Raw genomic sequence first — 23265 nt, 5'->3', positions numbered from 1 at the left:
TAAAATAAGCAGTATTATACACTACTCCGTTCTATTATTTTTCACTCTGTTGTTTCTATGTTTATGTAGTAACATTCTGTTTACGTCGTATTTGCTTCATGGATACGAAAAAGTAGAGTATTTTTCAATGAACTTAGTAATAAGAAAATATCTTTTAGATTAACTAAGTGATAAGCAAAGTATACCTAGCTAGTTGTAAACCATCCAGTTCTTATTTATTTTTTGGATAGAGATCAACAGTAATAAGGCAATAGCAAAAGTTAAAACCAAGTGAAGCCTCTAGGAATATCTATAAACTCTTGTCAACATGGTGTGGCGGGCTAGGGATTCGATACAACCACCGTGGAAGAACAAACATCGCAAAACATGATTGTGATAGGTATTCCATTGTGACCATCTCTCGATTGTATTCTACAGAGCTCAGAGTCCGACCATCCCTGCTACGTTCCAGCTCATTGTGAAGCTCAAAACTCCCATTGCGCAAGTTAATGGATGCCAAAGAATCTTGCATCGCCCTCCACATGTACAATGTATTACCATCAAAAGGGTTTATCGCCAGGGGAAGATAATCGAAACCCATCAGTGCAGATACTAGTTGCCATTCGCGGTCCATTAGCTTCCATACAATTAGCTTGTGGTACACGCTTTCGGAGAATATGTTCATATACATGAGACTACCTCCGGAAGTTGTGCACGATCTTATGAACTTGGGTTCTTTTTCCAAATCAGGGAACGGTATAACTCGGCACTGATGATCAGAACCGTAGAAATCGTAGGACACAACAACTTCTTGATGGTCAAGATTGAGGCCTAACCAGTGAAGGTTCCCGCTCAAGCTTACCGCCGGTTCAAGAAGATCCAGGCTAATCAAAGGGAGAGGAGAGTGGAGAATTTTACTCCACAAGCCTGTCTCTGATGAATATATAATGAACGTTAAAGAACATTCAGTGTTCTTGGATCTTGTTCTGACCAGAACAACTTTGAAACCTAAAACGACACCGTCTTTAGTTCTCGTGACAAGTCCAGCCTGTCTGAATACATCTGATTCAACGAACCAAAATACCTCACGAAGCAATGATTTCTCTGTTTCAAACCCTAGAAGCCAAGTAGGTGGAGTAGGAATCTTGATACGTTGTTTTGAAATAGGGTTAGCTATGTAATTGGTTTGATCCGCAGGGTACGTCGTGACGTAGAGTAGAAATCAATCCTATATCGGTGTAAGCCAAGACTCTATAGTTTTGTATACGATGCCAAAGTCTAGTTACTTTATTCTTCGCTTCTAATCTCGCGGCTATGAAAGAGGAGACGTAAGAGGCAAGAGATCGTTGAAGTCCCCAAACTTTGCATCCGTAGTAAGACACGACTTCTTCCGGTGGTTGATTTCTGCACATGAGAGACCATGAAGAGTGCGAGTTTTGATGATGAGACAGAAAAATCTGTCTGAAAAACGATGATTCGATGATGGACTTCCATTGCTTGCATACTAGTTTTGAAGTGGTGATGGTTACTAGTGGTAATCTCGCAAGTATAATAGCCCATAGATCCTCTGTGAAGAAACTCAACTTCTTCATATTTCTTGCGTTTTTGGGATTAGGGTTTTACTCTTTTCCCATGACTAATGGTTAATTTGTGTATATATGTATATGTTTGGTAGTAGTTTTTTTTTTCCAACAAGTTTTTAATATTGATAAAGGACCCAACAAGTTTTTTTTTCCAACAATATATGGTTAATATTGTTTGGTAGTAGTTATCTTTACACTTTTTAGTTTACATTTTCTTTTGCATATATGATATATCACACCAATATACCACGTGGTTAAATTGAGATTTGCTTCTTTCATGCTTGTTGTCTTAATGAAAGATCAACCCACTTTCTGTGTATTGCGTATTGAAAAATAAAAATTTACCTAGCATATACTATTATGGGTTTTAATTTTAAGAGTGTTGTAATGGGCTGAGTGCACACATCTACATCTGTTCACTCGGTTTATGAGATCCATTCCGTTTGATAAGCGGTGCAATAATTTTAAATTTAGAAAGTCTTGTTTACTAATCTTATAATCATCGTATGATTTATTTTCGTATTTGATCTTACTCACACTATATTGCAAATCAATTAAATTCAACCATCATTTCACTACTCTACCTAAACCACACTTAATTCATTAGTTCTAAATGGATGTGCATGACCCAAAAAAAGTAAATACACTTTACTAACATAGATAGTCTTTCTTATGCACCAAACTTCTATTAAAAAACTCAAAGAGCAAGAAAGTCTACAACTGAAGTAGAAGACCTGAAGATATACCTGGAGACCTATCAAAAAAATTTTTTACTAGATGTAGATACAAAAGTTTTCTTCTTCTTATGTTGAATTGTTAACAAATCATCAACTTATCAAATTTTACTGACTGCTAAAAACTGGTAGGAACGAGCAAAAAGTTGGGGGCCGAATCCAGAAGTTTATGCCGGTTGATGATCTTAAACGATACTTGTAAAGGTCTTCTTTTGAAAGATGCTTTAAGAATGGAGGTCCAGTTCAAAGTTTTCTCTAAATAATACAACTTCCCCAGTTGGGTTTTGCCAGCAAAACAAGTTACAAGATTCACTGATAAGAGTTTTCACTACAATGGATAGTAGTAGTAAACACAATCCTACAACTTCTTCCTCTTGCATAAGGAAACAACAGTAATTATCAAGAAGAAGAAAAAAAACAGCTAACTCTTTTATAATATATATTACATCTAAACTCGCACCTAGTTCGGGAAAGGATGCAGCCACCTTGGGAGAACGAACGAGGAATAATATGATTCCCTTATGTATTCTATCTCTCTCGGACCACCAACGGAACTCAGAACGCGACCGTCGCTGCTACGTTCCAGCTCTTCGTGGACTATAAACTCCCCATTGTGTAAGTTAATAGACAACAAATCTTGGCCCTGCATGTTTCCCCTCCAAAAGTACACTAGTTTATCATCAAAAGGGTTCATCCCCAACGGAATATAATCAAAACCAGTCGTTATAAAACCAGTAGATATTTCAGATACTAGTTGCCATCCTTCCCTCTCTAGCCTCCATACACACAGCTTATCAACTTTGGCTATAGAGACTATGTTAATGTACATGAGAAACCCTTGACAAGTTGTGCAAGCTCTTTTGAATTTCGTAGTTTTGTCCAAGTCAGGGAAAGGCGTAACGCGACATCTATCAGAATCCTTGTTGTCACCATTTGCGTAGAAATCGAATGATACAAGAAAATCTTTATACTCCGGATTGTGAGCGAGCCAGTGAAGCTTTCCGTTCAAGCTAATGGGATTGTTAAACTCCTGAGCGATGAAAATGAAAGGAAAACTAACGGTTTCAAGACTCCATGAACCGGTCTCAGATGAATATATCAAGAAACTAGTAAAGTTGTTTAACAAAACAACTTTGTAACCCAAAACGACCTCGTTCTCAGTTCGTGTCACAATCCCCAATATCCAAAAACGTTCCATTGCATGAATATGAGGAAGGATCTCTACGCACTGCCTTGAGACAGGATTAGCTACGTAAAAAGATTGGTTCGTCACTACGTAAATCAATATCAATCCAACATCGGTGTAAGCCACGACTCTACCTTGTCGGTTATCGAACTTTTCGGCTAGAAAAGACGAGATGTAAGAACCGAGAGAGCGTGTAAGACACCAGTTGTCGGATCCGAAGTGAGCCAGGGTTTCTGTCTCGCAGCCTCTACACATGAACGACCATGAAGAAGCGTACGAGTTTTGGTTCAGAGATGTAAAAAGATCGCGGACAAAAGGAGACTCAACGAGTGATTTCCATTGCTTACAAACCAGTTTAAAAGTGATTATGTTTTTTAGTGGTAACCTCGCTAGTATAAGCGCATACAGATCCTCTAGCATCGATTCCGTTCCTCTATTCTTTGGTCTCTTTGTCAACAGGATAGGTATTAGTGGTAATCTTGATAACATAATCGCCCATTGATCTTCTGTGAGCAAATCCATCTCCCTATTGTTTGGTCTCTTCATCAATGGGATTAGGGTTTTTTTGTGTGCATCTGCGATAAAGTTGGTGTAACTCCCATAAAGTTATAATCATTTTATATATTGTCAGAATTGAGCTTATCAATCATTAAATCTCAACTGAAATGGGCTTCAGACTTTAGGTCTACCACATATGACTGTGCTTATTGAAATAAAATAAACAATGTGGGGGTTATTCGTTCTAGTATTTTAACTGATTTAGAAATTTTAATAGATTTGAAGATTTTTGGTAAATCCTTTTTTTTTATCAAAATAAATGGATTTTATAAGAATTCAAATAAATTTCAAAATCAAGCAAGTTGATTAATATAAATCAACCAAATGGATTTGCTAGACTTTGGCGTTTCAATTATCTTTCGCTGACAATTTATTTTAGTTGAAGAATCATGTAAACGAAAACTGACGTTGCATTTCATGTAATGAATTTTGGAATAGAGAACAAACGTAATCTAAACAAAAACAAAAAATCTTGATGTTGCTATCAAGAACGCAAAAGACAGAAACTAGCTTTCAAAGGTTTTTCTTTTTTTTTTGGTAAAATTAGCTTTCAAAGGTTCAAAACTTATTTCATTCTGCTTCTCTTTTGACTTCCTCTGTCTTTGCCTCTGTTTCAGTTTCTTTCACAGTCACATCGTCAATTACTTTCTCTTCACGAACAGTCTCTTCATTCCTGACTTTAAGATCATCAGCCGGAACATCTTTCTTAGTTACCGGAGACTGAGTCTCTGTTACTAGAGGTTTTGTCCCTGTTGTCAGAGATTGAGTCTCTGTTGACGGAGATTTTGTCTACTTTGTCGGATATTTTATCTCTTTAGTTGGAGATTTTGTCTCCTTTGTCAGAGATTTGATCTCTTTAGTTGGAGATTTTGCATCAGACAAAGATGTTTTCAGATCTTCAGTAATCGGAATCTTTTCCGGTATTGTCTTCTCGTCCTCGTTTGTTTTCTTCTCTGCATTGGCCTATTAACCAAAAATCACAAACGACATAAATTTAGTTAAGTATATGACCTCCTAAAAGCCACTACTACGTTATGTTTTATAAGTTTTGGTGACTTATTTGAAGGAACAAGTTCCGAAGAGATTTCGCAGCGTCGACTTTCTGATATTCAAGAAGTGAAGTCTCAAGCTCCTTTGGTGCCAGAGCTCCGGCTGACGTCAAAACTTTTGGCTTTGTGTCCAATTTCCCATGTTGCTAGTCAGAGTCTTTAGTATTCGAAATTATTTTCTACTAGATATGAGCCCGTTGCGTTGCAACGGCTTTGTTTGATGTTTTAATTTAATAGAAAACATAAAATAATAATTATTTAGTATAGTTTTATGATTGATTTGCATATGTTGTGTGAGATTTATTTTATAACTAAAAAATAATTTTCATACATAAGTTCAAGTTAAAATTTGTATTTTATAATAGTGGTACATAGATGAATTGTTATCAACTTTCTACTTGGATTAAAAAAAAACTATACCTAAATTTTTGAATTGAACCCAATCCAAAATAAGAATTTGAATAAAAAATAAGAAAAACTGAAAGTCGAATAACGCCAATCAAGTAAATGATAACATTATACATTTTCTTATGTACTAATCTAATGTTTTATTAAATAAGTTTTTAAAATTTTATTTTGCTAGAATATTTTTTTAAAAATGTAAAAATGTTCTATTTTATAAATATTCTATTAAAACAATAAAATTAATATTAAATACTCTTTTACATTTTTGATTAGGATTTTAGAAATAGAAAATTACTATTTTATAACCTTATACAATTATCTTCTTTTTAGAATTTTAGAAATAAATAAATAAAATAATTATTTCTAGTTACTAATAAATAATTTTAAAATTACTATTTTTACAATTTATATCAATACTAATTTTACACCTCTTTTTAAATTAATAATTTTTAGTACCATGTTCATCATCAAATTCTCTATTAAGATTTTTATCAAATAAGTATTTACAGTTTTCTTTTTGTTATGACTTAAAAATATGATACAAATCTCTTTTGTTTAGGATTTTGTTTTAAGAAAAAAGTAAAAAAACTATCAAATATTATTTTACAGTGTTTTAGGGTTTTAGAAAAAAACTAATATTACATAATAATTTACAATTATATTTTGTCTAGGATTTAGAAAAACAAAATTACTATGAAATAATTATTTCAAGTTAATACTAACTATTTTGCCATTTTTAAAAGTTGCCATTTTCAAATTTTGTTTCTTAAATATCACTATTTTTACATTTTTAATGTAATGACATATTTTTATTGATACATTCACGATCTAATTTTTTAATCGACACATGTTACAGTGATATCGAGTGAAATATTTGAAGTTATTTTTGGTTTATAAATTTTTTAACAAAAAAATATTAAAAATGAAAGTTAGTTAGTTATAAGAAAATAAAAATTAATTTTACATTTTTATTTTATTTAGAACTTTAGAAAAGGAAAATTAATTATTTTATAATTAGTTTTTCATTAAGAGTTTTATACACATAAATTGGTTTTTATAAAAAAAAGTTATGTTTAGTTAATTATATATTTGTCTTCTATGTACAAACACATATTCATCATATTCACACATACTCATGTACAACAACCATCTCATAATTAAAAAAATTATGTTAGCATCATAAGATGTAACAACGATGATAAAAAAAATTGAGTTGTATAAAGAAATTTAAAGAAAATACTCATGTAATATATTTCACATAAATACCATTGTGTCTTGTAAAAATAATATGTGGAAATTAAACCTAAATATAGATGTGAAATATTTGTAGCTTTTTGTCATAATTGTTTAACATACAATTATATATCAAAAAGGAAAGTTAGTTAATTATAAGAAATTAATAAGAGTATTTTTACAATTTTCTTTAGTTTAGACTTTTTAAAAAGAATATTATTTATTTAATAGTTAGTTTTTATTAAATCACTTATTGTACTTGTTGGATTTTATAATTCGGTTTTGTTTAATATTTGTTTCTTTGAAAGTTAATATTTATCTTTTATAATTATATTTCTTTAATATCTTTAAAAACAGAATTATAAAAAACTTTTATTTTTTTTGTTAAACTACTCCAGAATTTGAAATAAATATATAAGAAAATAAAAACGATTTTTGGTGAAATTAATTATATAGTAAATTTCCATTTTTTAAATCTTAAATAAAATATAATTTCAAAATATTATTTAATAGTAATTTCCTTTTTTAATAATCTGACATATTTTAAAATATCTCATGATTAAAATATATACTAAGAAAATAAAAACAAAAAAAAAACAAATTTTGAAATTTATTTAATAGTAAAAAAGAAAATTTAAAAATTACTTAATAATATTCTTTTAGAAATATTATTTGATAGTAATTTCCTTTTAATGTTTTGAAGTTGTGTTAGAATATCTCATGATTAAAAATATATATACTAATAAAATTAAAAAAATGTTAATATTTAAAGAAAATACTCATGTAAAATATTTCACATAAATACCATTGTGTTTTGTAAAAATAATATGTGGAAATTAAAAGTAAATATAGATGTGAAATATTTGTAGCTTTTTGTCATAACTGTTTAACATACAATTAAATTACTATCAAATATTTTTAACAATATGTAATTTAAAAATTGTAATTTTGTAAATTTTCCTTTTCTAAAAATTCTAATTCATAAATTGAACTTTAAATGACTATTTTTGTAATGAGAATATTCTTTTTTCTTAATCTCTTTTATATCTTTTAAAAAGAATTATATCATATTTTTGACACATGTAACAATCTTAAAAAAAGTTTGACACATGTCACAATCATGTTAATTAGTAACTTTGAAGAACCAAGCTTTATATAATAAGATTATATCTGTAGGCGGTGTGGGTTCATGTCTCCGTGAACAGGAAATAAATTGTAATGTTTAGGGCATTTTTTAAAAAGTCAATATTACAAATCTGAGGAGAATAACGAGGTTTACCATTGTATTTGTTCCTTTGTATTTTGAACATTAAAACACCTACAAATCCATTCAAATATTGTTTCAAATCAAATCCTTGAATAAATCTTTATTACTGAATAACACTTGATTTCAAAATCTATTTTAAAATCATAAAACCAATAACACTAGATTTGCATATAGATTTTAAAATCATAAAACCAATAACACTTGATTTAGTTTACATTTCTAAATCCATTAAAATACACAAACCAATAACACCTCCTAAGGATTCGTAAATCTAAGAATACTTGGTGAATAATTCACAAATATCCAAAAGAGAATAGGCACCTAAAACAAGAGACCACTTGAACAAAATCAAGATCTTAGGGCATGAGTATTGGTGTGGTGGGACTGGATCAAGTACCTTAATTAGGAAAGTACTTTAAGAATTTTTTTTTTTTTTTTGGGATTGGTACAAGGGAAATTTCTTATATAAGATATTTTCTCTCTTTTTTCCCCTCGGTCATTGTGTTTCGTGGTTCTCCCCTTTTTCACGATTAAGGGATGCCTTAAGAGACCGACCACCAATACTCATGCTCTTATCAATCTTGTGTTTTCTATAATTTTAAATAATTACTTTTTTGTCATATTTTTTAATTATTTTAACTAATGAGTCATCTTTAACAAAAAACTAATAAGTCAGTGATATACATTATTATTTTTAAACTTAACTAAATAAGTAAAATAAGGATTATGATAAAATTTTAAATATTAATATATATTCTACTTTTGGTAATGTTTAAAATAATATCTTTATAAAATATTTGGTTTAGTGTTTTAGTATGTATTAGCTTGTTTTAGCTAATTTATAGTTTTTTATAATGAAATAATATTGTATTTGATTGAGGTTACATGATTTTTATCTTCATCAGAATATTAATATATAGTTAAAAACAAACAAAATTATCCATATCTGGAAGTTTCTTCAATTATCTGAATTTACAAATATATAGAATCTTATTTTATTAATTAATAGATTGTATTTAATATAAAAACAAACAAACAAACACCCCAATATCTTGAGAATGTTTAGTGGAATCTCTATATTATATTTCGTAATGTTTTGAAATTAATCTAATATTATTGATGATTAATATTCGTTAAATTCCAAAATGAATTTATATTATATATCCAAAAATATTATATATATTAAAACATATATATGTTAGTCAGTTTCAAAAACAAAAAAAAAACTTATATGGTAGTTTCTTTTTATAATTTTTATTTTTATCATAATTGTGAGATACATGTATAATGATTAATGTAATGAAATAAATTTAATATTTTTCTTCAATTATTAACTAATAAAAATTTCACTTTCGATTTTTCAAAAAAAAAATTTATCAAAATTATTATAAATTTAAATATATATATATATATATATATATATATATATATATATATATAAGTTATTTATCGTAAATGTATTTGATTAAATATTATTCCGCGATATCACGGGAAGTCATCTAGTGTAAACATAAAATATCATTGTATTAATCCTATCTTTATGTACTTCTAAATTAAAGGCAACAATTGTTTACAAACTAAAAAATATTAAATGAATCAAAAAAAATTTGATTAAACTTTTTTTTTCTCAAAAATTATAGTCAATTTCGCAATTGAATCTTAGAATCGATTAAATATATCATCCAAATCTGGTGGATTCGACATGGCTCATATGTGGATCCTTTCAACATTTATCTCTTCAATGAATCTTCTACATGAATATATAGTGCCATAGTGGTGACTATTCTGGTGTTAGACTTTTTTTCTTGGTATTCTGAATGTCAAAAAAAAAAAAGAGGATAGTTCAGAAGCTATCAAGGATATGTTATCTGATGTAAGTTCTCACTTATCAAGAGAGCTGCAGATGAGATGCAGCTGCCAACATTGCCAATCAGAAAATTTGCAAGTCTTAAGCTTACTTCTTCAAGGAGACTAGACTATAAACTATTTTTTTCTCATTTCTAAACAACTTTAGTGAAAGCCTATAGAGATACTGAAGCTACATGTTTCAATATAGTCTTTATGCTCCTATGACATTACATCAGTTACAAAAAAAATTTGCAGAGGAACTCTTAAACAGAACAAGTGACCTCCCGACTTATAAAGCTAATGTCACAGTCTTTTGTTCTCATCTTCTGGTTAGTTTCTCTATCTCTACCTCTTCTTGCATCGAGCACCAAATGTTGTCTGAACGTTGTGATGAACGCCTCTACTCTCTCGTTCAGCTCCTCATTTGATAACCTCCCTGGCTCAAATTCATCTTCTTTTTCTTTTTCATCTACGAGATTCTTGTGGAGCAAACAATCTTTCACAGCTTTTTCAGGACAAACCCTTTTCGTCTCCTCCAGGACACAGTTCTTGATCACTTCTTTAGGCTCCACTACCCTTGTCTTCTTGGTCTTCTTACTCTTCCTCTCTCGCATCATCCTCAACGTACCTCCTCGACGAGTCTTGAAATCGTGACGAGTCTCGCCGGACCCAGGACGAGTCGATGTGAAGTAAACGGCTAAGAGGACGACGTTGAGTAGTAGAAACACCAAAGAACGCCATTGCTCGATCAAATAAGATACAGAGTAGAAATGTTTTAGACAAGCCATTGAGAGAACAACAAATGCAGTCAACAACGACGTACACATGTTCTCTTCCTCCACTCTAAGGTCTCTCTTCATCTCCATCGTTATCTCTTTTTCTCCCTCTTTCTTTCTATGGTCTGTTTCTTTCATCCTCTGATCGATGAAGCTGAGGCTCTTATACGAAAATATTTCAAGATTCCTAAAGGTGGGTCCGATATGTGAAAGACGCAAATGGCGAACAAAAAGAACAAAATGAAAAGACAGGAGAAGGAGAAGCAGAGGAAGGAGGAGTAGACAAGAACAGGCATGCCCTCTTCATATCTAGTTTTATTACAGACATTGTATTATTACTTTCTTCTCAGGCTTTTCTGATTTCCTCTGTTTTTTTCTGCTTTTCCTTGGGACCATTCTTCCTTAAAACAATCATTTTCAACTTCCACTATACATAAATGTCTTTTCTTTTTTATAAATATGCTAATTTAATCTACACATCAAAAGACGATTTTTCAAACTTAATGTTTAAGATAAATAAATTGGTTTATAATTAATTATTCAAATTTACATCATTATAGATACATACAATAGATTCTTTTTCAGGTACTTAAGTGAAGCACAAAACATGATTTCACTTTCGTGTGGGTACAATGTTTAGTGTTGTGGAATTACTTTGAACCCTGATTGTTATCTTTACAAAATCCGTCTACCAGTATGAAAGTGTTTGTTGCCTATTGGGTTAATATTTTTTTTTTAAAGAATGTTAAATTTATTCAAATAAAAAAGACTTTCGTACAAACTAATGCATCTTTAACTTAAATGTGTGATAGCTTTTTCAAAGCAAAAGAAGAGTTGATATTTTCATAGTGAACAGAAAAATCAGGTAAGTGTTAGCTACTCAAAGTTATGTGTTCAATGGGGAACTGCATGCTAGGCCATCTCCGATGGGATACCAAAACACCAAATTTGGTGTATTTCATCTCCAATAAAACACCAAAAATTACACCATCTCACCAAATTTGGTGTAGATTGAATAGTGTTACACCAAATTTGGTGTAACACTATTCATCACACCAAATATTTTATATACATATTTTATTATGTTTTTCATTTAATAATATAGTTTAATTATTATTATTAGTTAGTTTAAATTTGTTTCAATTATTATTATTAATCATTTCAAATTTGTAATTAAACATAATACATAGTATTATTTATACTTTTAAATTATTTTTACATAATTAAATATTTTTTATTTTTATTTCAAGTAAAATCACTAAATTATTATAATAGTTTATGTTATAAAATAAAATATCATAGAAATTTATATTCTATTTTAAATAAGAAATCACTAAATGGTTATTATCTTTTATTTTATTTAAAATATTGATTATATTTTTTATTTAAATTATATTTAATACTATTAAATTATCCAAAATTTAAAATATTGTATTTTATTTTATAATATAGTTAACATGTATTACTGACTAATAAAAATTTATTAAAATAAATATATTGTTATGTTATGTGCTTTTCATAATTAATGTTTTGTAACTTTGAATATAGTATTTTATGTAAATTAAATACATGTAAAATATTGTTAAACCATAACATATAAATGTAAATAAATTTTATCAATGTATAGTTACGTAAATTTAATTAACATAATATCAAAGTGTGATAAAAAAATTATTTATCAATTTCAAATATTAAAAATAAAAAATTATTAAAACAGAAAACATTAAATAATATAATATTATTTTTGGTGTAAGATTTGGTGTCATGATTAGAGATGATAAAAAAATGTTTGACACCAAAACACCAAATTTGGTGTAATTTCAACACTAAATTTGATGTAATTTTAATACCAAATTTGATGTCATGGTTGGAGATGCTCAGCAAAGAGGTGGGAGTGGAATAGTTTATGCAAAAACTGGGGATTATTTAACCAAACAATATTTTTGAGTTGAAATATTGAATAATATAATACTCTATCAGGATTATTTCGATTAATCCTGCAAAAACAATAATTAAAACAAATTACACGCCTGCTGCTCTGTCTTGTTAATTCCTTCACAGCAGTGTGGCCCCATGTTTGCTCGTCTTTCCAAGACACAATAGCAATTTTGGTTCCAAATTCAAATCATTTAGCTCTACATGTGGTCATGAAGATATGAACCCATTATTTATGTTTTTTATATTCAGAAAAGGATTTATCCGTGGATTGCATATTCCACCTAAAAATTAAATCTATATTTTTAAATTATTATTTTTTTGTCAAAAAAATATACAAATGACTCAAGAACATTGGGTTGTCACAATAAGGTGAAGTTAAAATATAAGGAGCTGAACATGGTTTCTCTTTTTGGTACTAAGTACTAACACTAACTGTAAAAATGATTTTCATTACATTTTCAGCCGATATGTTATATAAAAAATGTTTTTCATCATTTCACGTTCAACATCAATGAGCTATGTTCCAGATCCAGAACAGAGTTTATGTTGAGAGATAATCAGAAGTATTTACTACAACCTGAATAATTCAAGAAAAAAGTATCTACAACCTCTTGAGTAGGATTCAAAACGTTCAACAACAACCTTTTGAACAGAGATCGTTTCTTCTTCCTTGTCCACAACATGCAATGCAACTCACTATAAGCCTTTGGTTTCTCCAGCTTGTGGGATCATACAAAACCAAAACTGTAACATACATTCGGGCTGGGCTATTTCCATCAAATAGGCTGGGTTATTTAAAAGACAATGGGCCTTAAAACTTCAGAATATGTTAGAATTGGTGATATGGAACTATCAACTAAATAGCCATTATAGCCTTTTTGCCATTTTTGGTCAATTTCACTATTTGAACACACATTTTTCAGGCTTCCAGCTGGTTATCAATCTAATTCAACTATTTACGAAAATTATTTCAATAGATATTCTTAATTATGAATATTATGCAAACAATAGTTTAATAACTAATATATGTTTTGTGTCTGGTCTATGAAAACACTTGAGTGATAGCAACAACTAGTTTAAAGGAGGTTGGTCAATAAAGGAAGGCCATTGGAGGAGAGAATATTTTGCTAAGATTTTGTTTTTTGGATGGTCGTTTGATTTTCAGAGCAATTGTGATCATGTTACTCATGTATAGGTATATATGTTAGTTAAAAACTATTAAAAATATCATTGAAAATTTCCTACTTGTTGAATTTAAAAGTGTACATTTGACCACACCAAACCCATACAGACGTAGAACTAGAACCCAATTTGCTGTCACCAAAAGGTCTAACGGTGACAACACACACGTATGTAAATACAGTAATAGTATTGAACTATTGATTATCAAAGATACAGATGCATTATGCATTTCTACCAAGTTGATGTTTATAATCTTTTTTTTTAATTTATATCGTTTTGACTGTAAGCAAAGTTAATATTCGCAAAAAGCTGCTTTCGAGGTCGGACAAGGAATATCACAATTTATCATTTTATCCATAATAGACTGGCTTAAGGTTTCGAATCTCTTAATATTACAAAGTTAGGTATGTATATGAAACTTACTTGAAAAATATGTTGGTTGAGATTGAAATCTTTGCTGATGTATAAAAGGACACAACTAAAAACTATTCAAAATATTGGGCATTTTTAGACAATTCTTTCTAATAAAATATTTTTGAGAGAGAGGATACTTGATTTTGAAGTCATAAACCCTTTTAATATTTAATTAAGATGGTGTTATGTATAATGATTAATCTACATCCCAAGTCAACTCAAGAAAACAAAAAACAACCATATCATTTACAAACTATTCGAACATTCATATACTTTATTACAAAATCAAAGTTTTTGTAATTTTTCATTTGAAATACCGTTACTTTTCAAACCTAAATAAAAGCGAAAAAATTAAGTATTTTTTTCCCGGTCATTAGATGAAAAAAATACAAAAAGACAACAAAGTCGACGACGACTACTACTCTGCATCTATCTATCTCTTTTGAGACGACCGTTCAACGCGTCTTGTCTCTCTGCAGCAACTCCCATTGGCAGATTAACCCAAAAAAAAAAACTTTCAATTCCAATCCAAAAAACACTCTTCATCCATGGAGAAGATCGTCTCAAACCCCATAAAGCTTCTTCCTTTACCGATCTTCATCATCATCATCATCATCTTCCTCCTCTGTTTCCCCTCCCCCGCCACGTCAGCCGACGAAGACGACATAAGATGCCTAAAAGGAATCCAAACCTCACTCACCGACCCTCAGGGCGTCCTCAGATCATGGAACTTCGCCAACACCACACTCGGCTTCCTCTGCAACTTCGTCGGCGTCTCCTGCTGGAACAACCAGGAGAACAGAGTCATCAACCTCGAGCTCCGAGACATGGGTTTATCCGGTCGGATCCCCGACTCTCTCCAGTACTGCGGGAGCCTCCAGAAGCTCGATCTCTCCGCCAATCGTCTCTCCGGCAACATCCCTAAAGAGCTCTGCACTTGGCTACCCTTTCTCGTCTCTCTCGATCTCTCCAACAACGACTTAAACGGTGAGATTCCCTCTAGTTTATCCGAGTGTAGATTCGTCAACTCTCTTGTCCTCTCTCAGAACCGGTTAACCGGTCAAATCCCGGTTCAGTTATCCTCTCTTGCGAGATTAGCCACCTTCTCCGTCTCCAACAATGACTTAACAGGTCGCATCCCTTCTTTCTTTAGCACCTCCTCGTCTAAGTTCTCATCTGATGATTTTAGCGGGAACAAAGGTCTTTGCGGCCGTCCTTTATCTTCCGCCTGTGGAGGGCTGAGCAAGAAGAATCTCGCGATTATAATCGCAGCTGGTGTGTTCGGTGCAGCCGCGTCGATGCTGTTGGCTTTCGGTGTCTGGTGGTATTATTATTATTACAATACGAGGAAGAGAAGTAGTTCAAACGAAGATGGAGCTAGCAACAACAGCAGCTTAGCGCGGAGGCTAAGCAGCCATAAACTTGTTCAGGTTACTTTGTTTCAGAAACCTTTGGTTAAGGTTAAGCTCGGGGACTTGATGTACGCGACTAACGGATTCAGCTCCGAGAACGTGATCGTCATGACGAGGACGGGGACTACGTATAAGGCGGTTCTTCCCGATGGGTCCGCGCTTGCGGTGAAGCATTTGAGCGAGTGTGAGCTCGGGGAGAAGGAGTTTAGGTACGAGATGAATAGGTTGTGGGAGCTGCGTCACCCTAACTTGGCGCCGCTTCTTGGCTTCTGCGTCGTGGAGGAGGAGAGGCTTCTTGTTTATAAGTACATGTCCAACGGTACGCTGAAGAGTTTGATGGAGGGAGGAGATGAGTTGGATTGGTTAACGAGGTTTAGGATCGGTTTAGGTGCTGCGAGGGGTTTAGCTTGGCTTCACCATGGATGTAGGCCTTCGATACTTCACCAGAACATTTGTTCGAGTGTGATTCTTGTTGATGAAGATTTCGACGCGAGGATTGTGGATTCAGGGCTTGCTAGGCTTATGGTTCCTTCGGATAATAATGAGAGCAGTTTCGTGACCGGTGACTTGGGTGAGTTTGGGTATGTAGCTCCAGAGTATTCCACCACAATGCTAGCTTCGCTAAAAGGTGACGTGTATGGACTTGGTGTTGTCCTCTTGGAGCTGGCTACAGGGGTAAAAGCTCTTGGCAAGGAAGGTTTTAAAGGGAGCTTGGTTGATTGGGTGAAACAGCTTGAAAGCTCCGGGAGACTGGTTGATGCTATTGATGAAGACATTAAAGGGAAAGGGTGTGATGAAGAGATTATTAAGTTTGTTGAGGTTGCTTGTAACTGTGTGGCTTCAAGGCCTAAAGAGAGATGGTCTATGTTTAAGGCGTATCAGTCACTTAGAGCTATGGCTGAGAAACAAGGTTACTCGTTTACAGAACAAGATGAAGACTTCCCTTTGATTTTCAACACGGAAGAGAATGAGACTGTTTAAAGTTTAAAAATTCTTATCTTGAGGTATTATTTTGTGTATAGCATCTTGTACTACTTCTTAGAAGATGATGCATCATTCCCATAAAGCTTCTAAAAATGTATTTGTAGACTTATGTTATATTGTAAAAGAAAACAAAGTGTATATGCTAAGTGTCTTCCCTTGTGTCTCTGAAAAAGATATTATGTTTGTTTTGGTGTTTAACAAATTAGTATTTTGAAGAGTGACAAAACAAACTTTTTACTTGTGTGTTCTTTTAAGAACCTAAAGGAACGTGCAGAAGTAGAATATATGTCCCATGCAGAACAGGATAAAGAGGGGGTTTTCTCTGCAGAATCTTTTACTTTAGGGTCTGCTTCTCAATACAGTCAACAACAAACCCTGAAAAAAGAAGTTAAAGAATGCAAGAAAGAGAGAGAAAAGGGAGGTTTTGCATCTATACATCACTCCTTTTGTATTTTCACTTTGTCAGATTCTCAAAGTTCAGAAGAACCCAAAATATGTTAATAGATGTGATTCTAAAGTTGTACAAAGGACAAGCTTCTAACAAGAGGCAAAATCATTGAGACTCTCTTAGTTGTTGTAGTGGTGGAGATCTATTACAAAGCATAGATTATATTATTAATAAATCAGTAATTTAAGGAGAGAAAATGAGTTTTTGAAAACAGAGCAATTTAGTTTAATGGTTTGCTTTAGCAGAGGAAACACAAAAGCAGACTTTAAACTTAAATAAAGAAAAGACAAAAATAAAGAAAGAACTATGAGAGTTGGATAAAGACACAAGCCTATAATCAATACAAATTTTATTACAAAAACCCTGCAAAGTCCTTAAAAAAGTCTTAATATCTGCATCAATGTTCTCTCTACACTTTTACTTTTAAAAGTTTGTAATCTCCAGACACATTGTTTCCAAAAAGAAAAAGAGAGCAAGACTTCACCTTCCAAAATGCTACAAAGCATGAAGAGACTTCATCTTTGGAAAACAGAGCATGGCTTCACAAGCTATGAGTTCACAGCATATATCTGAATCTGAAGATATGGACTGCCCCAGAAGAAAAAAGTAGCTTCTTGACGTGAATCTGAAGTTATCATCCACTATGTTATCTGAAAATGGTAAGAGGAACTCAAAATGAAAAAAAAAAAAAAAAAAAAAAAATGAAAGAAGCCCAAAAGAGATTAACACTGTAATGATATAAATTATCTATATAAAAAGTCTGCACACTACCATACACGTCGTATATATTGGAGCTAGATCATACTCGTGGTGGCCGTCTCGAAGTTTCTGCTTTCCTGAAGAGAGAGTTTAGAAACAAAAGCTCAGTAAAGTTGAGTTTTCTGCAGTATAACTTTAGCTAAAGTGGTGCCTTTAGTTCTCTTAAAGCATAGAAATTAGAGAAAGAAGTTTCTACTAAAACATCATAACATTATCTGATTTCTAGAGACACAGAGACCAAGAATTCAACATGCTAACAATCTTTATGGAAACCAGTGATTATCGGTATATGTGTAAACTACATCCAAGAAAATCTTGAATTCAACAAAAAAAAACTAATATTAGAAGATTAGTTTTCTTGTATAAACAATATCCTCAGAATACTTGATCTCTGATACCAAACTCAAATAAGAAAATGTTTATACCACTAACCTGTTGTGGATAGGATCAGCTCCATTTGGAACTTTTCGGTTGCTCACATGAAACAGATTCACATCCTCACCACTAAACCGCAAACTCTTGACCTTTTCTGTTGATGGAACACTCGGTGCAGCGTTTGCCAAGATACCAACAAGAAGAAACACAATGATAACAAGAGACACAAAAGCTCTAACCAAAGCTATAATGCCATTTCCACCCATACTGCAACTTATGTCCCTACAGCTGAGCAACCAGACCCAAGAATAAACTGAGCAGAACATCCATGATTTTGGTGAAGTGACTGTCACATAAATAGAGAGAGAGATATAGACAGAACAAGCATTTAGGTTGCTTTTGTAAACCTTGGAAAGACAGATCCGTGATTGGGTCTATTTAAAAATGAAGCACACAAAAGCAAAAAACATACATAGGTTGGTGTCCACGTAGAGAGAAAAAAAAAAGGAAGCAAGAAGAAGAGAAAGTTAAGGAAAAACATATCTTTATGTAACATATGGGCCCGGTCTGTACCTTTTTTATTTGCTTTGATTTGTGAGTTTTCATGCTGCAAACCATTGGGGACCTCGCAAGCTCCCCTAACTACATATATTTTAAGCCATTATAAAGCATATGACAGTGTACCCTTTTGTGACTTGAGTATTAATTAGTAAGCCTACTACTTTCCTTACCACTATCTTTAAGTCACTTGGATGTTTCTTCAAAACAATAAGAAAATTAATTAAGAATGTAACAGTGCATAAGTAGTAAGAAACAAATATATGAAAAGGAGCTAAAGCTGCAGTATTCTTCCTTGCTAAGTATTCCGTACTACACAATACCTCAGAGCAGATGAAATTATAAACTTAAACTACAATATTTACAAGAAATGAGTGAGATTCAGAAATATATCAAGATTGGAAAGAAAACATTCCATATCTGATTGACAGCTAGGGAAGATGGAGCCAGTTTGTTTTCTATGTCACAAGCAAACTTTCTTTTGGCCTTGGTGGGAAAGAGAAGCTAGTCTTGTAAATAGTAAAGCCAAAGTTTAAACAGACATGACCCCACAAGTTTCTTACTATATATATGTTTCCCCTATATTAGTTAGGGACCTTACACAAGATCATGATGGTGTCCTTCTAGTATTTGATTCTTACAGTGATTGTGTGAGCAAAGACATCCCACTAGAGATTTCAAATTGCATGCTGTTTGTAAGAGTTGGTTACCAAAGTAGAATGAATTAGAAATAAAGGAAGAAAGATTGATGTACATCATTCATATATAGTTAGAAGAAATGCTTAGGATAGTTATTTATGTACATCATTCATATATATAAAAGTTGTGTGTAGCAAGTTTCTCTCTCAGACTTAAGAGCATCAAAGGAAGCCATGTGACATGGAAATAAGGAAAAAAACTCTGTTGACAACAATTGACATCATATTTAAAAGTATGCACAACTGTAGTTCTGCTTCACATACACAATTTTATCACTGCGAGATGTTTCCATCTTAGGACTTGGCAACAAACAAAATGGCGATTGATGTACAAAAGAACCTGCAAACATATCAAACGAGACACTAAAAATATGTGACAGCAAGTAACGGAAATGAGCTTGTATCACATTACAGAAGCAAAAGCTACGAATCAAAGTATTTGAGATGTAACAGCCAGAAGAGTAGCTACAATTTTTTCTTGCACATAGAACAACTTACTCTAGTATTCAAACGTTGGAACAAAACAAGCTCTTCAATCCTAGCCTCTGTTCATTGCCTTTAACAGATATATTGCTCTAAGATTGTTGAGTTTTCATTATGGCTTTAAGATTTTATTGGCTTTTGAGCCCATTTTGGTCCATATATTGCCAGATGTCTCATAAAGAGAGAAGAAAAAAGCAGATGGAATAGTTCTTGAACATCATAGACCGTTGAGTTTAAGCTACAAGAGAAGAAACAACAACATCTCTTGAGGAAATCATTCAAGAGTTGAGGAAACTCTGGCACCATCTCTTGGTCCTTATCCAATATTTCATCCACAAAGGAGCTCTCTGAGTAGCACGTTCCAGATGCATTGGTAGCAATGTTCTTACAGCTGGACTCAGCTTGGCTGTTGAAGTTTTCCTTCTGCTCAAAAGTGAGGTTTCTAGTAGCTGAGGATCCAACTACTTGTGTCCGAGAGGAGATAATCACTCAAGCAAAATGTAGTAACCGGTGCTTGATCCCCTTGGTTGATACTAGGAGAAGACGATGAGGAAGAACATGAAGATGTGGCTCCTCCACTGACCAGGTGATTTGAATGGCTAGAGAAATGCAATGAAGTGGGATTAGTAAGGATCATAGGAGAGGATCGAGTTGTAATAACTCTCATGGCTTGTTGTGTTCCTGATCATTTCCCAAGATGAGTTAGATTGTATATGTGTACAGATTTGTTAAATGGTTCTGTTTTTGAAGTTGCTGACAAAAGGTTCAGACGAGTTTCCATGGCCACTAATGTATCTGAACTCTGAAAGGACCTGAGTAACCGGTTTATGAGTCACAGGATCTATCACCATTTTCATCGGCCTCTTCTTAAACCGGTTTTAGCGTCTTCTTCTGCGGTCCAGAGACCTTTCTTGGCATTGGATTTGTCACAACATGGAGGCCTTCCCATTTTTTTGGTTATTCAGTTCAGACAAAAGAGAGAAGATGAAACTGAGAAATGTGTCTGAAAGTATATTCTTTGTGGAAATAGAATGATGCAATGCAATAGCTCTGAGAGAGAAACAGAAGGTGAGGAGTTCATGCCTTGGAAGGCTCCTAATTAAACGGTAATTGCATGATTGTTACACTTTCATAAGAAATATAGAGCTTCCCAAGTGCATGACGTATATTAGACGACTATCATGGCATCTACATGCACTATAGAATGCATATCATGTGTTTCTTGCTTGAGGTTGATGATAAAATAAACTGACTTTTATTAAGTTTGCTCTCAAAACTGAACATAAAATCAAAAGCTTATTCAGAAGATGAGCAACATATAATCATGATTTTTTTTTTCTTAAAAGAGTTTGATTTTACTTATGTCTTAACAGAGAGGACTAGTCTGTCTAATTGGTAAAGTAAATACAAAAGTAAGACTAAACCTTAGAGAATACATCATATAACTTATTGCAACGAAACAAAACACACAAACTGATTCAGATTATTAAACCACAGCTTCTGCTAACAGGTTGTTTACCAAAAAAAAAAATCTTTATCTTCATTAATGGGCAAACATAAAAGCCCAGTAAAGGCCCATATTGGGCTCGGTTTCGTGTAGCGTACGTACGGAAAGGAAACCCTAAAAAATCACCTCCTCATTATGGGGAGAGGCACTATCAAAACCCCTTTAAATACACGATTTCCAAGGGCCCCCTCACAAACCCTAGCAGTCAAGTAAAAAAACTTTACAAGAGGTCCAAAAAGATGAAGGTGATCGCTGCTTTTCTCCTCGCGAAGCTCGCCGGAAACGAGAAGCCGACCAAGGATGACGTGAAGAGCATCTTCGACTCCGTCGGCGCCGAGTTCGACGAGAAGAAGACGGATCTGTTCTTTTCTCTGGTGAAGGACCACGACGTGACGGAGCTGATCGCGGCCGGGAGGGAGAAGATGGGGGCGCTTTCGTCTGGTGGTGGTGGAGGTGTTGCTATGGTGGCTGGTGGAGCAGGAGGAGACGAAGGGAAGGCGGCTGAGCCAGCGGCGGAGACGAAGAAGGTTGAGGAAGAGAAGGAGGAGTCGGATGATGGTGGCATGATGAGTCTTTTCGATTGATTTAGTTTATGACAGAGATCTGATGATGTTTTAGTTTCTTTCTTTCTTGGATCGTCCTTTTTTTAAGGATTATTAAAGACTTTAAATCTATCGTTAATAGATCTATCTTATGTTACGCAGTTATGGTTGTGTGTGTGTTTAATGGTTTCTGTTTGAAAATTGAACACAAACACTTTAACCAGTGCATCTGTGCTAAAAGATTATCTCTTTGATAAAATGGTTTTAGTATAAGGCCTTGGATGGTTTGTGTTTTATGTGGCTAAGATAAATACATTCGAGCAATTTTATAACCTAATGTAGATTTTAATCCGATTGTTTATGCTATGTAGAGGTTTTCGTGTAGCAGAGACGAATATAAGTTTACCAAGACCTCTAAGTTAAGTAATAGACAACAACCCATCTAATTGTTTAGGATACATCATTATGAATCCGACTATTCTATATGCGCCAAGAGACGGAAACTTCTGCCCTCTGCCAGCATCATTCCATTACTGCACTCGGCAATTTCGAAAACATCAGGTTCCTTTCAGGACCTGCTGCCTGATGCTCACATGGACGATGTACCAAGGCATTTTGGGAGCTCATTGCAGTAGGGAATTCAATTCAAAGGTCACCGATAGTGAATTGCAAGGATTTATATTTAGTACATCAAGTTTTAGACAATTTTTTTCCTCACTGCCACTTAAGCTTTTTTATTGCTACAACTAACTGTGAAACTTATCCTGACGCTGTTATTGAGAGATTCTTTGGAGCTGCTCTTGTTTCTGCAGATTTTGAAGCTCTCTTGTTAGACTGTATTATGGGAACTGGGAAGGTTCAAGGTTTTGACATTTGCTGTTGATAGGGTCTATCTATGCTTACACCAGTCGCTTATTATTTGGGGTTTTTGATTTTGTTCTTAATAAGCCTTTTTTAATTAATTAATAAGCCTTTTTTTATCAAAATTTTAATAAGCCTTTTATACCTCAATTTCGTGTGAGATGGGAGATAACTATTGAACACATTTGGAATTCTCGTTTTGGTTTAATGATATTTCAGATTGGTCTAGATGATGATTGTTTCCAATAGTTTTTAGTTTTAGTTTTTGTTATTTAGATTTTGGTTTTAGATTTTTGTTTTTGGTTTTTAACTTTTAGGTTTTAATTTTTGGTTTTCAGCTTTTGATTTTGGTTTTTAGATTTTTGTTTTGTTATATTTTTAGTTTTTTTTATAAAATAATCAAAATATTGTTTTAATATAATAAAATAAATAGCAAAAAATATTTAAAATTACCATTAAATTTTATCAAATATAGTGGTGTTATTT

The 23265-nt window shown here is 32.8% G+C and overlaps 6 protein-coding genes and 1 pseudogene across 7 annotated transcripts; 2 read left to right on the top strand and 5 right to left on the bottom strand.

Moving 5' to 3' along the window:
* Positions 1-289: 289 nt before the first annotated feature.
* Positions 290-1571, bottom strand: LOC108807941 (F-box protein At3g28330-like). The gene is made up of 2 exons (XM_018580161.1): positions 1266-1571; positions 290-1123 (listed from the first exon to the last, which is right to left on the bottom strand). The coding sequence occupies exons 1-2, from the start codon at positions 1569-1571 to the stop codon at positions 290-292; spliced, it is 1140 nt and encodes a 379-aa protein (XP_018435663.1).
* A 1156-nt stretch (positions 1572-2727) lies between these two features.
* Positions 2728-4085, bottom strand: LOC108807940 (F-box protein At3g28330-like; the record flags this gene model as incomplete). The annotated part of the gene is made up of 1 exon (XM_056987027.1): positions 2728-4085. A coding segment is annotated over one exon (1329 nt), but the record flags the coding sequence as incomplete, so codon positions are not given.
* A 5881-nt stretch (positions 4086-9966) lies between these two features.
* Positions 9967-10882, bottom strand: LOC108809978 (uncharacterized). The gene has a single exon (XM_018582111.2). It carries the CDS (start codon positions 10754-10756, stop codon positions 10106-10108), a length of 651 nt encoding a protein of 216 aa, XP_018437613.1. The 5' UTR covers positions 10757-10882; the 3' UTR covers positions 9967-10105.
* Positions 10883-14581: 3699 nt separating this feature from the next.
* Positions 14582-16750, top strand: LOC108813484 (inactive LRR receptor-like serine/threonine-protein kinase BIR2). Its single transcript, XM_018586055.2, has one exon. The coding sequence runs from the start codon at positions 14701-14703 to the stop codon at positions 16543-16545; it is 1845 nt and encodes a 614-aa protein (XP_018441557.2). The 5' UTR covers positions 14582-14700; the 3' UTR covers positions 16546-16750.
* Positions 16751-17196: 446 nt separating this feature from the next.
* On the bottom strand, positions 17197-18618 carry LOC108809875 (CLAVATA3/ESR (CLE)-related protein 25). 2 transcript variants are annotated; one of them, XM_018582011.2, is made up of 3 exons: positions 18188-18618; positions 17773-17832; positions 17197-17646 (listed from the first exon to the last, which is right to left on the bottom strand). In XM_018582011.2, the coding sequence occupies exons 1-2, from the start codon at positions 18454-18456 to the stop codon at positions 17796-17798; spliced, it is 306 nt and encodes a 101-aa protein (XP_018437513.1). In that variant the 5' UTR covers positions 18457-18618; the 3' UTR covers positions 17197-17646; positions 17773-17795. The 2 variants fall into 2 exon arrangements, with proteins under 2 accessions (XP_018437513.1, XP_018437512.1); XM_018582010.2 differs by having other exon boundaries at positions 17768-17832; positions 18188-18612.
* Positions 18619-19799: 1181 nt separating this feature from the next.
* LOC108807938 (transcription factor MYB35-like) lies at positions 19800-20787 on the bottom strand (annotated as a pseudogene).
* Positions 20788-21548: 761 nt separating this feature from the next.
* LOC108809856 (60S acidic ribosomal protein P2-3) lies at positions 21549-22083 on the top strand. Its single transcript, XM_018581992.2, has one exon. It carries the CDS (start codon positions 21616-21618, stop codon positions 21958-21960), a length of 345 nt encoding a protein of 114 aa, XP_018437494.1. The 5' UTR covers positions 21549-21615; the 3' UTR covers positions 21961-22083.
* The last annotated feature ends 1182 nt before the right edge of the window (positions 22084-23265 follow it).

This window comes from Raphanus sativus, chromosome 6 (genome assembly GCF_000801105.2).
Source record: "Raphanus sativus cultivar WK10039 chromosome 6, ASM80110v3, whole genome shotgun sequence".
Taxonomy (NCBI): Eukaryota; Viridiplantae; Streptophyta; class Magnoliopsida; order Brassicales; family Brassicaceae; genus Raphanus; species Raphanus sativus.
This window is presented reverse-complemented; position numbering and strand designations above follow the sequence as displayed.

Excerpts from the sequence above, each read along its gene's own strand:
- LOC108809875 (XM_018582011.2), bottom strand. The coding sequence starts at position 18,456 with ATGTTCTGCTCAGTTTATTCTTGGGTCTGGTTGCTCAGCTGTAGGGAC. Across the intron at positions 17,833-18,187 it reads GCTGATCCTATCCACAACAG|GAAAGCAGAAACTTCGAGAC; the intron begins GTTAGTGGTATA and ends CTCTCTCTTCAG.
- LOC108807941 (XM_018580161.1), bottom strand. The coding sequence starts at position 1,571 with ATGAAGAAGTTGAGTTTCTTCACAGAGGATCTATGGGCTATTATACTT. Across the intron at positions 1,124-1,265 it reads GATTAGAAGCGAAGAATAAA|ATTCCTACTCCACCTACTTG; the intron begins GTAACTAGACTT and ends CAACGTATCAAG.
- LOC108813484 (XM_018586055.2), top strand. The coding sequence starts at position 14,701 with ATGGAGAAGATCGTCTCAAACCCCATAAAGCTTCTTCCTTTACCGATC.
- LOC108809856 (XM_018581992.2), top strand. The coding sequence starts at position 21,616 with ATGAAGGTGATCGCTGCTTTTCTCCTCGCGAAGCTCGCCGGAAACGAG.
- LOC108809978 (XM_018582111.2), bottom strand. The coding sequence starts at position 10,756 with ATGAAAGAAACAGACCATAGAAAGAAAGAGGGAGAAAAAGAGATAACG.